The sequence below is a fragment of the Gracilinanus agilis genome, chromosome 2 (assembly GCF_016433145.1).
Source record: "Gracilinanus agilis isolate LMUSP501 chromosome 2, AgileGrace, whole genome shotgun sequence".
Lineage (NCBI taxonomy): Eukaryota > Metazoa > Chordata > Mammalia > Didelphimorphia > Didelphidae > Gracilinanus > Gracilinanus agilis.
In genome coordinates this window covers 174,084,778-174,099,450 of record NC_058131.1, presented here as the reverse complement: position 1 = coordinate 174,099,450, position 14,673 = coordinate 174,084,778, and the positions used below count along the sequence as shown (strand labels likewise).

The 14,673-nt window shown below is 37.1% G+C and overlaps 1 protein-coding gene across 1 annotated transcript in view; it reads left to right on the top strand.

Moving 5' to 3' along the window:
* UNC5D (unc-5 netrin receptor D) overlaps positions 1-14,673 on the top strand; it is a 376,103-nt gene that overhangs the window by 280,719 nt on the left and 80,711 nt on the right. The window contains exon 11 of the mRNA XM_044659544.1: positions 1,381-1,465. Coding sequence (XP_044515479.1) covers positions 1,381-1,465 — 85 coding nt within the window. The remainder of the gene's footprint in view (positions 1-1,380; positions 1,466-14,673) is intronic.

Here is a 14,673-nt window from a genome sequence, read left to right as displayed (position 1 = left end):
ATAAGTAATGGCTATAATATTTGACTATACTAGTTTATATTGGCAAATCCAAGAAAAGCTCTCTACATTCATTTTTTTTTGGAAAAATTCCATGTATGTATGAGGTTAGACATAAATTTTTGGAGAAATGCATGATTACTAAATGATACTTTGTAGGAGCCATGTATGAGTATTTTTTGTTTGTTTATGTTATATTTCCTTTTGGATGCTGATGACTTCCCTTCATCCTGCCACGCCTTCTTGTTTTGTGCATTTTTTGGCTGTGTCTTCATGTACAACAACCAGAGGAGATCTACCCAGTCTATTGAAGGTTTTATCTTGTCCATTAGTATTACGTGATTGTCAATATACCACTTGATTCATCCATTTTTATTTCCTTCCTTCTCACTTCAAGGCTTGTGTTGTTTTGTAGTTATAAACATTCCCAATCATGTCTTTTCTGCTTATAGGCAAGTGATCATTCTGCCCAATCTACTTTTATCTATTCACCTTAAGGTTATTTTTTTCATATTAGTTCTAGATTTCATAGCCATATGACTTTAATGAGAAACTCTTGGTGCTAAATAGATGCCCAAGCAATGGTTACAAGTAATAGACAACAAACTTGTATGATGCTTTTCTTTTTCCAAATTGTTAGACATTAGGCTTCCATTGAATATACAAAGTGCTTCTTATTTGTACCTTCATCCTTGTACTTTCTTAAATTAACTTACTCTTTTAGCACAGTTTTAGTAAGTTTTAATAGTTTTGTTATAGATCAATTCTTGCCTATTTTAGCTCAGAAATTCGAGGACTGAATTGACATGGATCATTTAATAGACATAATTCTTAAGCAATATTCAAGAAGGTGAAGGAACTAGTTCATTCCTTGCCTTGGTATGTTCTGTGGTACATGGGCTAGTGCAGGCTTATCAAATAGCCAGTGGGCATCACTATGGCCCACAGCACTATGGAGTGCAGAGGGAACAAGATTAAAATGGAATTGGAAATATTTAACATAATAAGTAAAAATAAAAAAGAGCATTGATAATAGTATGCAGTTTTCTAAGTCAAGAAACAGCCAACAGTAATCCTTTGCACTTTAGTTGCCCTGTTTCTATTTGAGTTTGAAGTCACTGGTCTAATGACTTTGAAAAAGTCCTTTTAAAAAGATCCAATAAAACTACTTTTTTTTTAAAATTCCTTTTTTTAAAGCTTTTCCCTTTCTTTGTGACCCTATTTAATAATTTCTTCTGGTAGTATAGACCTCTGTGTACATTTACAAAGTTCTAAGATATGATAGAAAATTAAGCTTTTTTTAATTAAACACCAGCAACATGTCAACAAACTTTGGCATAATTGAGAGATCGGAAAATAACCTTTGACCTTGTTCTGTTTTAGGGGTGAGTTTACTCATACCGCATGGAGCTATCCCTGAAGATAATTCTTGGGAAATTTATATGTCCATCAACCAAGGTGAAGCCAGGTGAGAGATAAATAAGATGTCATGGCAATGATATATCCAACAGGTAGTGGATATTCTCTGCTAGGGAATCTGAAATGATTTAAAGAATGGGACAGAGGGGGCAGCTGTAGATGGGGGTATTTATGATGGTTCTGCTTATTGTGAAAGGAAGAACAAACTCTGCAGGCTGTGGAATATCCAAGGAGAATGCAGGTACACAGAGCTTTCCATGTATGAGCTATGGATCAAGATCACCATTGTCTGAAGGGCAACATACTCAGGTGGAACTATGTATTGATAAGACATTATTTCAAGAAGATGATTAAGATTAAACATGACTACTTCATATCTTTCTCTCAAAAGAGCAGACAGAGAGACAAACAGATACAGGCAGATACAAAGAGAAAGCAATAGAGATAATAATAGAAACAGACAGTGATAGAGAAACAAAAAAAGACATATAGAGACAGAGAGCAACAGAGACAAACAGAAAGGGGCACAAACACAGAGACAGAAAAAGAAACAGAGATAGAGTGACTAAAACACAGAAATGGAGAGAGTTAAAGTTTCTCATTTCTCCTCTAAAACCAAAGAAAGTCAAAGACAAGTGGAAACACTGAAATGATAGGTACTATAGAAATACATAAAATGATTAACCTCTGCCACCCTTCAAGGTCAGAAAGAGATTTTACTATAGGCTGAAAGAAACCCTCCTCCAGCATCTTTTGCTAAGTAGATAAATTCAGTTCCAAGCTTTAAGCTTTCAGTTGTGGTAAATTCCAGCAGCAATTAAGAGAACAAATACAAATCTTGTCCAATGCCATTTTAATGAAGGGGTGGGTTATTTTCTTTCTGCAACTATAATATTTGTGGAGACTTTGCCTTTTTCTCTACACAAGATGAACCAAATTCCTCTTTATAAAGCAATTTCTCTCATAAACTGGATATGTACCTCTGGCATTCTTAGTCATAGCATCTTGGTTATTTTAGAATAGACTGTTTTTTTATTATTGTTAGGAAAGAGCCCATGAAGGAAAAACACTTGAAGGAAAAACAGCCAGAGAAACAGATGGTTTTAACAGATTTTGATAGCTGTGCCCATAAAAGAATTTGTTGGTTCCCAATGGTTTTAACTTTCTGCACGACAGGGATTGTGAGGGATTGAGAGAAAGGCCCTCCCAGTCAGTTGTTGCTGAGGCTGTTATGGTTTTTATCGGTATGCTATATACTAAGTTGGGCTCTCATGTTATTTCCTTAGGTCAGCAGAGCTAGATTCTTCACTCGGGCGCCTGAAAAAGGTGGTGGTGTCTTATAATCTCCATTTGACAGATGGGAGAAACTGAGGCTCAGAGAGGTTTGAAGGGTTTGCTCAAAATTTCAGATAAGTCAGTTTACCAGACTTGAAAATAGGAATTCCCTGGGTGGGAATCACCTCACATTCATTGTCATGGTTATTTTACATCAAAAATATGCCTATGTGAGAATACAATCATAGTCAATTATGTTTATGCTTCCAGACACATCATCTTGCAATTGTTTGTTTGCGCATCTCATTGAGAACCAAGAGTAAGGCAGAATCCTGAGATTCGCTCCTCATTAAATTTCACCTGTACCACCTTGCCTTGAATCTATCCATTACCAAGCCCTCTCCCTTTCCTCCAATCCAAAGAGCCTGCATTTAGCTTCCTCCTTTCAATACCATCACACACAGCTCTCTACCCTGTCATATAATATATCAACATACTTCCCATTTGCTAAGTCATCCCCTTCCTTATAATGAAAGCTCACCTCAATTCCTCTCTCCTTCAACAAGCCAAATCCTTAAGCTGGGTCATGTTAGCCATCTTTTAATAATCCATTGGCCGCACCCCAACAGGATCCTGTAAAAGATGATTCAGAAAGAAAAGGATGGAAAATAGCCTGAGATTTTAAAATGAAAGGATTCACCAGAAGCAGGTGCATTCAAAGTATCCTGTATTTGGCCTCCTGCTGCCACCTTATAGAAAACCCTCAGCTCTCTGCACCCTTGCTTAAAAGGCTATATGCTCATTCACCTTTCTCCAGCCCTGGCAGAGGCTGGAACTCACTTATTGAACAAGCAGTTTCATTACTGCTCATTCTGAGATGCACAGGCAAAGGGAGTTGCTTGTCCTGGAAGTTAGATGTGTGAACTATGCCTTTCTCCATCTATTACATCAAGAAAGTAAAATTAAGTTGCACAGGACATGCATCCTTCTTCAGTTTCCTGAAAGCTTCCTAGATGTGCTCTCTAGCTACTAAAGAAAGGCCAGTCCCTGGGGAAAATGCCATTTAGTTTCCTAAGCGAATCTGCAGTCTCTTCTGAGCATTTCCAAACCACAGACAAATGAGTAAGTCCTGCAAATGCCACTGTGCCACTTTGCTGAAGGCTGGATCCCATTTTCTTTTCTCCTGCCCCTGTCAGGGAAGTTGTTGAGATTTGAGGTCTTCTATGTGATATCCTATGACTAAGCACATGGTGCTGAGAAAAAGAAAAGGCCATTTACATAGCAGCTCAGTGTCATCTATGCTTTATGATGTCACTTGGAAACCCATTTTCATACTGAGCTGCAAGTTCTATCATTCTGAGCTGGTGTTCAAATAAGACCCATTTTCTTTAAATTCTGCTGAGCAGAGAAGAGCAATGATCTATTTCTCTCATCTTTGCCTTAGGGCTGCAAGAATCCACTGCTCCCCAACACTGCCCCTCCTCCCCCCCTCAGTAGGAATGAGAATTAAATTGACTGCGCCCTCAGTCTCCAGGACATTGAAAAGATACACAGGGATCCTACAAACAACATTCTTATGCTGTAATTAAATGAGTGCATATTCCACTCATCTTTTTAGGATGCATTTTCCAGGTTTACTTCTATTGCCCTTTTCAGAAATTATTTCTCCAGTGATGTAGGACAGTCATATAGTGGGTATAAATGAGCCAAGCCCTGAACCAGATTCCTAGAGACTTGGTGGTTCCGTGTGAATCAAATGACTAAAATAGTCCCCTATATTTAAACACCCTCAGATGGCATGACTTCAATTATTTTTTTTAAGTGAGGCCTCTAATGTGACTGAATTTAACATGAATTTCTCAGAGTATCCTACGTGTATTCTTGGTAGGCCTGTAAGAGAACACTCTGTTCCTTGCAATTCGTGGTAGTTTTTTTGTTTTTTTTTTGGAAGAACTCTTCTTCCCCTCTTCAACATTTCCTTCCCTGTGTATTCTCAAACTTCCACAGCCACAGTGATGGATATCCCCCTGTCTTCCTCCTGAAGTCTAGTCCCTTGGCTAATTATAACCCTATGTTATGAAATAGCCTATATTAATAGAGAGCTTTGGAGTTTCGTGATTTTACATGTAGTTTACTTATTTTAATCCTGAGAGATTAAAAGGAGAGGAAACATTAAAGGAAGAAGAGGTGCCTACAATTTTCTGAAAACTACAGCTTAGTCCTAATGAAGGGGCATCTACCATGGTCCTTGAGGGACATGTGGGGGCAATGTTAGACTACCCCCAAATGGCAATCAGGAACTTTCTTAGTGCCCACTGGGTGATATGAACTATTTGTTTTTTGGCGTGCTGGAAAAAAGGAATTAAGAGAAAATGACTTTTAATTATAACAGGTTCTACTCTCATTTTGAACTTTGGTTGACTCACAGGATGTCTCCAAGTGGAGACTGACTGACCACTTATCAGGGATATTGTAGAGGCAAGTCAGTCAGATATGATTTGGAACAGTGATCTCTTGTTGATGATTACATCCAGTAAATCAGATAAATGAACATAACAAGAGTAGAACTCTATTTCTATACAGACTTCGTAGCCTAATCATTTACAAAACTAAGGACTTGGTGATTTTTTGGTTCCCTTTTAAATAACATCTTAGATCTTAGTTCTTCATGATACTTTCTAAGTAGGTAATACATTAGGTAACTACCTAATCATAATCTGTAAAATGTTCAGGGAGAGAAATCAAGATAATGAAGTATTTATTCTGGAGAAGAGAAGAGTTGGGTGGCAGAAAGATATGACATTTGTCTTATAGTATTAGAAGGGTCTATGACTTGGAAGAGGATTAGATTTGTTCTATTTGACCCCAGAAGATAGAACTAGAATCCAGAGACATAATCTTGAGACCAGGAAAAATAAACAACTTTCCAACAATTTGAATTAGACAAAAGTAGAATGAGCTCAGAAGGCAGTGAATGGGGTCCCCATAACAAGATTTGGGGAAAAACAAAAGCTGAGCTACCAATAGGTAAGTACATTGAGTTGGGGGAGAGGAATTGTTGGGGATTGTGATTTGGAATAACATCCTTCTAGCATTGAAATTTTATCAGTTTTTTTTACTCCTTTACAGAAATCAATAGGGAGTCTCACCAGCATATTCTATCAGTACCAATTGGCAGAGTCCTTGAGGCTAGGGTCTATATCTTAAATATTTGTCACTCGGTATCTAGCACAGTACTCTGAACACTGTGATTATTAAAAGTTTGTTGATAATGATTGATGACCAAGGCTAACAAAAGGAGATTGTGTTATTGAACATCTATTTCTAGGAATTTTAGCATGGTAAGGACCTCAACTATCTTCATGATATTAAGAATCAGGAATGATATTTTTCCAAAACTTAAGAATGAAGATGATTCATTTTGGGGTTATGGTTGATGTATGGTTTTTCTACTAGAAAGTAATCAATAGAGAAATAGAGCAAAGAGAAGTGATAGAAATTTCAGAGAATCATATTTCAGCTAAATGTAAGGGAAAACAATATCAACAAAAAAACCTTATTAACAATTAGTGCTACTCCAAAGCAGAATACACTGCCACAAGAGGTAATAAGTAGGCTTTTCCTCAGTGAAAGTCTTCTGGCAAATGTGATTACTAGTTTCTGATGGTGTAGAGAGGATTCTAGTAAGGCTTAGAATTGGAGTCTTTTACAATTCTTGGATTCCATGAGCCTGTGGTTCACTTAGTATATAAAGCAGAGTTCAAAGGTAATTAACCAGCCCAAGAACTCCCCTCCCTCATTCCTAGACATTACTAATTACTACCCTGGACTCTACATTACTTATCTTCATGCAAACCCAAGTATATTGCCAAACTGCAGCAACAGTTACTTGAATACTAAGAAATATTATTCTGTGAGCAATCACTCCACTTTACTTCATCATTTTCCTCCTCCAGAATATACAGTCAGTGGTCATCTTGAAAGAGACATGGATGGTGATCATGCAAAAATCACAGAATCTAAGTGATGGAAGAACCACAGAGGTCATTTGGTCAGCCTTTGTATGACTGAGAATGTCCTTCCCCAAATACTTGCTAAGTGATCATACATCCATTCATTGAAACCTTCAATAATACAAAACCAACTACTTCTAAAGATGCCCCATTCTGCTTTGGGGTAGATGGAATTGTTAGGAAGTTTTGCCTTATATTAAACAAACCCTAGTTACTCCTAGTTCGGCCCTCTGTGACCAAGCAGAGCACGTCTAATCTCTTTTCAACTCAGGAGCCTTTCAAGGACACCTTGGTAGCATACGATAAAAGGTTTCCTTTTTTTAAACAAACCTCTAGCCTTACTCCCTATTTATGGTCTTCTAGGCTGCAGATGGGGTGGACTATTAGCTCATACTATTCTGGCTTCCTTCCTCAGCTTGCTCCTTGGTCTTGTCATAGAGGACTGATAGAACAGTTGGTTTCCTACTTTCACAGTGAATATGAGGCTTAATGACATGACAGGAATGGGAACTCCAGAGGCCTCAGCCCTGAGGGAAGACAATGATATGAAATCATTATTGCTGAAAGAATCTTCTGCTTAGACACTCATGGGCTCTTCCTGGATAGCAATCATTAGGTGGCCAGCTAAATGTCAGACTGTGCCTCTTTGCAAAGGAATCCCTCTGGAAGGGAGGAGAGAAGTGGGGAAGAGTTTCTAATCCTAGGAAGCCAGTTGCAAAATGCTAGTCTTTAAAATATTTCCAAAATTTGATTTGAAGGGTTTTAGTACTCTCTGGCTCTGTCTCCCCAGGCACATTTGCAAAAATTTACATATTCTATCCCTATTGCCATGACAGGGTTTTGATGAAAATTAAGATAAAACCAAGGAAGGTATTAAGGGTAAAAAAAAAACTGACTTCTATAACAGAGATTCTATGTAGATTCAGTAAGATAAGTTAGTGAAATTCATATTGTGTGCTTTCCCTAGTCCTGCTCTCCATCCTTTCCTTCCAACTGTATTCGGGGAGTGTAGTGAACTGGACCAGAAAATTATTGTAAGGAGCTTTCTTCTGAGAAGCAATAACATGAAACCGAAGACAAACATTCATTTCTTTTTCCAATTACACTGCTGTATGGATATTTCTGCCCAAATTCTTGGGCTGGAATCTGTAGTGTTGAAAACAGTCTTATTGAAAAGGCTTCCATAAATACATGTATATTCAGTTCAGCTCCCTCCCATTTGGGATCTTGACCCTTCTCCCTCTTTTATTTCTTGGTAGGATAGGAGCTGAAATGGGGATTTGGGGGGAGGCAAGGAAGTAGGGGTTTATTTTTGTTATCCATATATACCAAAAAGAAAAGGATTGCTCTTTATGATCTCTAAGATGTCTTATAGCTTTAAGTTCTATAGTATAAGAAAAATATCCTTTGTAGAAAAGCAAAGCCCTTGATTCTCTAAGACATTGAATCTGCTTGTTAGATTTAGGTAGTGGTGCTGATTTAAAGCAAGAAGCATAGGATAGAATGCAACCCAAAGCAAAGAGAGTGGGAGGTAAAGAGGGAGAATGGAGGAGAGAGGAGAGAAGACAGTGTCCAGTTAGGTAATGGACAGACAAATAGTAAAACAAAAGAAACTCCATGAAAAAAAATCATCTTTTTAATAGTGAAATTTAATGAGTGCAGTTCTGTTGTATTACTGCTTTGCATCTTTCCACAAAAATGGAATTTTTCTCATATTCCCTCAACCTAGACTCCTAAAAAAACCAATTGACTTTAAGAAGGTAGGAAGCAGCACAGATTCACTTTGATCATAAAAGAAAAAGTACTGTGTGTAGCAAAGGAGAAGTTTGAGGCAATTTGTAAACCCTTTAGCCAGCCATATAATGCACCAAGAGGTAGGATCCCTTCCTGTTCCTGTTCCTTCCCAAACTATGAGTGTGTCCTGTCCCATTGTTTAGAGCTGGATGATTCAGTTTCTATTTTTTCTAAGAAATACTGATGCAAGTATTCCAAATCCAACCCCACAGCATGCCTGAGAAAAGTCCCCAAGCCACCTAATGGCCATCCAGACACAGTCAAGCTAAAGACAACAGGTTTTGTTTGTTTGTTTGTTTTTTTGCCATTACCTCCCTAGTCCCTTTGATTTGTAATTGAAAAGACATGGAATAAAAAGGTCAGGCCTTTACTCATTAGGTGACTTTGGGCAAGTCTCTTTAATTCTTTGACCTTCAGTTTCTTTATCTGTAAAATAGGGACACTAGTACCTGCACTTTCTACCTTATTTTGCTAGTGGGAAGAAAGTGCTTTGTAAACCTTAAAAGAGGAATGAGTGTGGGGGGGGGGGGGGAGAAAGAACATGAATCATGTAACCATGGGAAAATTTTATAAAATGAATAAATAAATGAATGAATGAAAGAAAAAAAAACGTGGAAAGACCTAACTTAAATTATGGATAGTGAAACAAGCAGAAGCAAGAAAACATTATATACAGCAACAGAAGTATTCTTTGAAGAATTATTTGTGTATGTCCACTTCCAGAGAAAGAACTGATAAATAGAAATAAGTAAGACAGTTTTATATATACATATGTATATATATATGACATAGTTTTAATTTATATGCATATATATATATACTTTTGGCAAATTATATATATACACACATATATATATATCCTTTTGGCAAATGATGCCTTCTCTAATGGGGAGAGGGAAGGGAGGGAGTTAACTGGGAATTTTAATTTGAAAATAAATAAATTTACATTAAAAAAGAAAAAAGAAGAGTGAGATATAGTGGAAAGACCATAAGATTCCTTGTTAGGAAGATTGGGGTTCAAGTTCTATTTCTAATATATGATGCCACTCTGGACAAGTCATTTAACTCATCAGCGATCAAATAAATTAGAGAATAGTTGTTCAGTTTCCTCAGTAGAAGGAGTTTCCATACCTGGGACTTATAAAATCACAGTCTTGTATTTTACATATATATGTATATTTGCAACTATGTACATAAATATGTCTGTACATATATGGCTATGTATACATATGCACCAAATATATAGTCTACATGCATATAAACACACATATACACAATATGACATTATGACATTGATATCCCTCTGACACCCAAAATTTCTGGTGAGAAGAGAAGAACCTCAATCGGAAACTGCTAGTTTTATTGCCTAAATCTCCCCTCCAGTCCTGTTTTCTGACATGAATTTCCAGTTAGAATTTCTCTCAATCCTCCCCTTACCCTCAAACCTATTGGAAACAGAGTAGCTCCTCAACAAGTATGATGTCACCTCTTAAAGACTTAAAGACAATGTTATTTACTTAAAATTTAGTTAATAGGGTTAATAAAATGGGGTGTGGGGAGAGTGTGATGAGACCAAGTTCTTCACATTTTGGAAGACATCTTCTGTTTATGATCATGGAGCACTCATTGCCCTTTGACCCACAATTAAAAGGTAAATTCTATCATTTCTCAATAAATATTTTTATTAAATATCTATTACCCAGAAACTTTATTAGATATTGGAGATGTAGGAAACAAATACAAAAATGTCGTTCCCATTTGGGAGTTCATATTCTAAAGTGAGAAACAACGTATCTCTATGATAAATATAAGATTTATTCAAAATAAACACAAGATAATTTTTGCAGGGATGTTCCCAGCAACTGAATGGATCAGCAAAGGATTTACAGAGGAGATAGCATTTGTGCTGATCTTTGGGCTAGGGATTCTTACAGGCAGAGCTGAAGAAGGCTAAGATACAAAGTTAAGTACAAATTTAGGCCTAATATGGAATGTGATAGAAACCAGAAATATTTTTATTTCTGAAAATGAAAGTGATTTTACAAGATATTGCCAAACAGGACACTGGCAAAGAGTGCTATATCTATGGTCAAAGGCAAGGGAGAAAGACTTCTGAATCTAAGTAAGGTAGAGTAGAGAAACATCTATCTTGCTTTTAATTTGACATTCATCTCCCCGTGGTCAAAAATATGCCTGGAGATTACACTTCTGTAATTCTTAGACCAAATCCACAAATACTTTTGGGTTATTTTAATAATTTAAAATTTAACTACAAATTAAAAAAAAATACTATAAAAATACTTTTTTTTCCTTTTATATCTATATCTAAATATATTATGAAAAATTTTAACCAGTGACATAAAGGCTTTATAACCTCTAAAATTTGCAAAGCTACCTTTCCATAATCAATATCAATGTTCCTCTCCCCAAATTAATAGATGGTGCCAAGTATAATAAGAATACAATTTGATTTGCCCAGAGCAAATTCACAAAAAGGTATCCTCACTGAATGGAATTTCCATAATGCAAAAAGGGAATAAAAGCAGAATAGAATTGGTCTTTCTTAAGTTCACTCACCACCTCCTTTCCTTTAAGCCCATCTTTCTTTCTTGTGACAGTCCTGGGGCGGTAGCCTATGCATAAGTTCCCAACTTATTATGCAAGTCATTGGATCCATCTCATGGGCCAAAATGACAGATTCCATGTGGGTAGATGATTAGATCTAGACAGCGAGGCCAGTTCTCCGCATGCAAAATGACCAGTGTCATTTTGAAAATGATTTCCCCTAATTTTGACAATTTGTGTGGATTGCAGTCAGTTCAGTACAATTGCAATGATCAGAATGCAGTGAAAAAAGCACTAGGTTATAGCCATAAAAGCTGAGATCAGATTCTAGCTCTTCCTCTTACTATCTTGCTGGCCTTAGGCAAACAACTTTCCCTCTTAGGCCTCAGTTTACTTATCCGTAAAATAAGGAACATTAACTAGAAGACTGTCTAAGTTTCCTAGAAGCTCTAAACACTTTGAATAGTGAAGAGGATCAGACTGTATAAATCTCTTTTGCCACAAGCAAATCTATTGTCCAATATTGTCAAGGCATTTGGATTCTTGGGGAGGCTACATAAATGAGACTTAGCTATAATTTTCAATTTTTTCATTGTCATTGCCTAACAAGTAGAATCAGAATGACCATACATGTCTATACCCACCCATCCCATAGTAGGAAGTTGGTTTCCATTTATGACTGAAGTTTTCTATGGCTTCAAAGAAAAATATCCTCCTATGTATCAAACATAGACCTGTAGCTATTAGAAGGAAGAACATCAATTACTCTCATTTGGACAATACATTAATTCTTCCTGGCCACCCAGAGCTATTCAGTGTAATGGAAGAGGCAATTTACTCAATGTTAACTTAATGGTGGGGAAGGGTTAATGCACCTTTGTAAATCTGCCATCCTGTTCCACAGTAGAATGGAGTCCATTATTTCACCAAGTTATCCAAGCATAATATCATTACAAAAAAAATGTAATAATTACAAAGGGGGATAAAAGGACATTTACATCTTCTCAAACCAAGGATCTATGTTATTTTGAAGTGAACTTTAGTCCTCCCACACTTTCAAATTCTCTTTATATTATCTCTACCACCACCATCCCCACAACCCCCAGGTAGGGGGAACCAAATACAAATTGCTGTCATTTTCATCAAAGCACATTTAAAGCCCCAGTGGCTCACAATGTGGAAGTGATTAGAGTGGCCCAAATGAGGCTTTAATTAAAGATGCAATTGACAAGATAACAATGGCTTGTGAGTGTTTGCTAATAGATCTGAAAGGAAGGTGCATCTCTCTTCAATAAAAGGAAAGTCACTGGGAGACAAATTTGATTGCACATTGTAAAGGGGCTCGGAATACTGTAATTATTTTTATTTTTATGTTTCATTTCTTTTATTGCCCATACTGAATAACTAGGCCTGTGAAGAAATTTAGGATAGATTATCATTTCCACTCCAGATAATTACTGTTTAATAAAGGCCCAGTGAAAAAATGTGTATCTCATCCTCATCTCTGGGTTTCCTTGGTGGACAATGACAGTATGACTCTCCTTGCTTATATTTTTTTTTATGATGAACCCAACCTAGTTCTCCAAAGGTTTCCTTCCCTCCTGTAAGATATCTGTAGGTATGGGGTTTCATTCTAGAGATCAGACACAAACCAGAAATGCTAAAGAGAAAGAGATGCTGGATAGCAGAATTGATCCAGGTTAGAGAGGATCAGATTCTCCTAGAAAATGCCTTCCCTTCCCTTTCCCCCATCCCTCAAGATTGCATTTTAGTTATTCATACCAGGAGTAAAGAGGAACAAAGAATAGGACAAAAAAATCACCTTTAGGAGTTAAGAGCTCAGAGACTCAAGGCTCCTCTGACCCTCCCAATGTTCCCCTCGTATATTTGTTGATGGATCCAAAACTTCATTAGTGTGCATAATTTTTTCACATGACAAATCACAGCCCTTCAGGGCCTAGTCATTTTGTCTAATTCCTATTCATGGTTTCCCATAAATCCTCCATAAAGGATCAAGTGAACATATTGGAGGCCTGCCTCAAGTTCCTTTAATATGGGGTTGTTTCATAGCAATAGAGTATTCAGACCGTCTATCTGTTGTCTCTCTTTTCTACTAACACCTTTTCAGGGCATAAATATTCTGTAGAACAAAACAAACAAAAACAGCCCTAAGAACTCTTTGGAACTAAAATCTGCAAAAATATGTGTGATTCATTGCTAGAATCAACCCCTTCCCCCACCATCTTATTTTCTCTCCCTTCTGAACTGGCTTATTTTCCAAGGAAAGTGTGATGATGGTTCAGTGACAAATACCAACTCTGACACTGTATGAAAGATGAGGTTTAAATTGTATCTAGGAAGTCATGATTTACACGTGCTTTGTGATTCCTTTGATTTATTAATGGATAAATACCCTGTGAATGTGGGTGTAAACTATGACCATTTTACATATGTAAACAATTTAATCTTTCAGTTTGACTTGACCCTGTAAGTTTTCAACAGCATCTGATATTTCTTCCAAGCTTTTGTGTAACTCTCTCTCCCTTCCCTGCTTCTAGTTCTGCTTTTGTCCCACCCTCCAAGTCAGATAAATAGAGGTCATGCTTGGGAAGAGTTAGGACACTTTACTCAGCATTATTTGAGCCTAGGTAAAAAATAAGGATCTCATTAAGGGATTTTATTATTGTGGAGTTTTGTTTTTTTGTTTTTTTTGGCAAAGACATTGGAGTAGTTTGCTATTTCCTTCTCAAGTTCATTTTACAGAGGAGGAAACCAAGGTAAAGAGGTTTAAGTGCCTTGCCCAAGGCCACATAGCTGGTAAGTGTCTGAGGTCAGATTTGAACCCAAGATGATGAGCCTTCCTGACTCCAAACCTGGCACTCTCCCCATTACACAATTTTGCTTCCCCTTAAAGGATTACATTATATGAATACAAAAGTGAGAAGATCTTTACCTGCAAAGAACTTACATTCTAATGGGGGGAAATATAAAATGAGGAGTCAGAAAAAAGCGAGAAGGAGGGTCAGTCTTCCTGGAAGTGAGTAGGAGGCTTGTTCTGGGGTCAAGAGTTAAAAGTCAAGAGTCTCATTCATTAAGATAAGGTAAAATTTCATTCACCTGTCAGAGTCCAGAATCCCAAAAGCAGAATCCAAGATTTTATTAGGAGGGAGATTGAGGCCATTTCTCTACAAGCTGCTTCATTCACTTAGGGGGTACAATGGATAAAGTGCCAATCATGGAGCCCTGAGTTCAAATCTGGCCTCAGATATTTACTGACTATGCAACTGGGCAAGCCACTTGACCTATTTGCCTCAGTTTCTCATTTTTAAATAAGCTGGGAAAGGGAACTACAAGCCACTCTATTATCTTTGCCAATGAAACCCCAAATGAGATCACAAAGAGTCGAATACAACTGAAACAAAGAGTGAATGAATGCTTCAGAATCCAAGGCTTCTCCCTCTTAACTCCTCCACAACCCCCAGGGAGGGTGGAGGGAACTACATATTTTCCTCCTTCTCTCTCTAGGAACTAGAAACCAATAATTCCTACCATTGGTTCTAGATAAAGTGTATTAATGACTTGCTATGATGTTATATTCCTTATCTTTGTG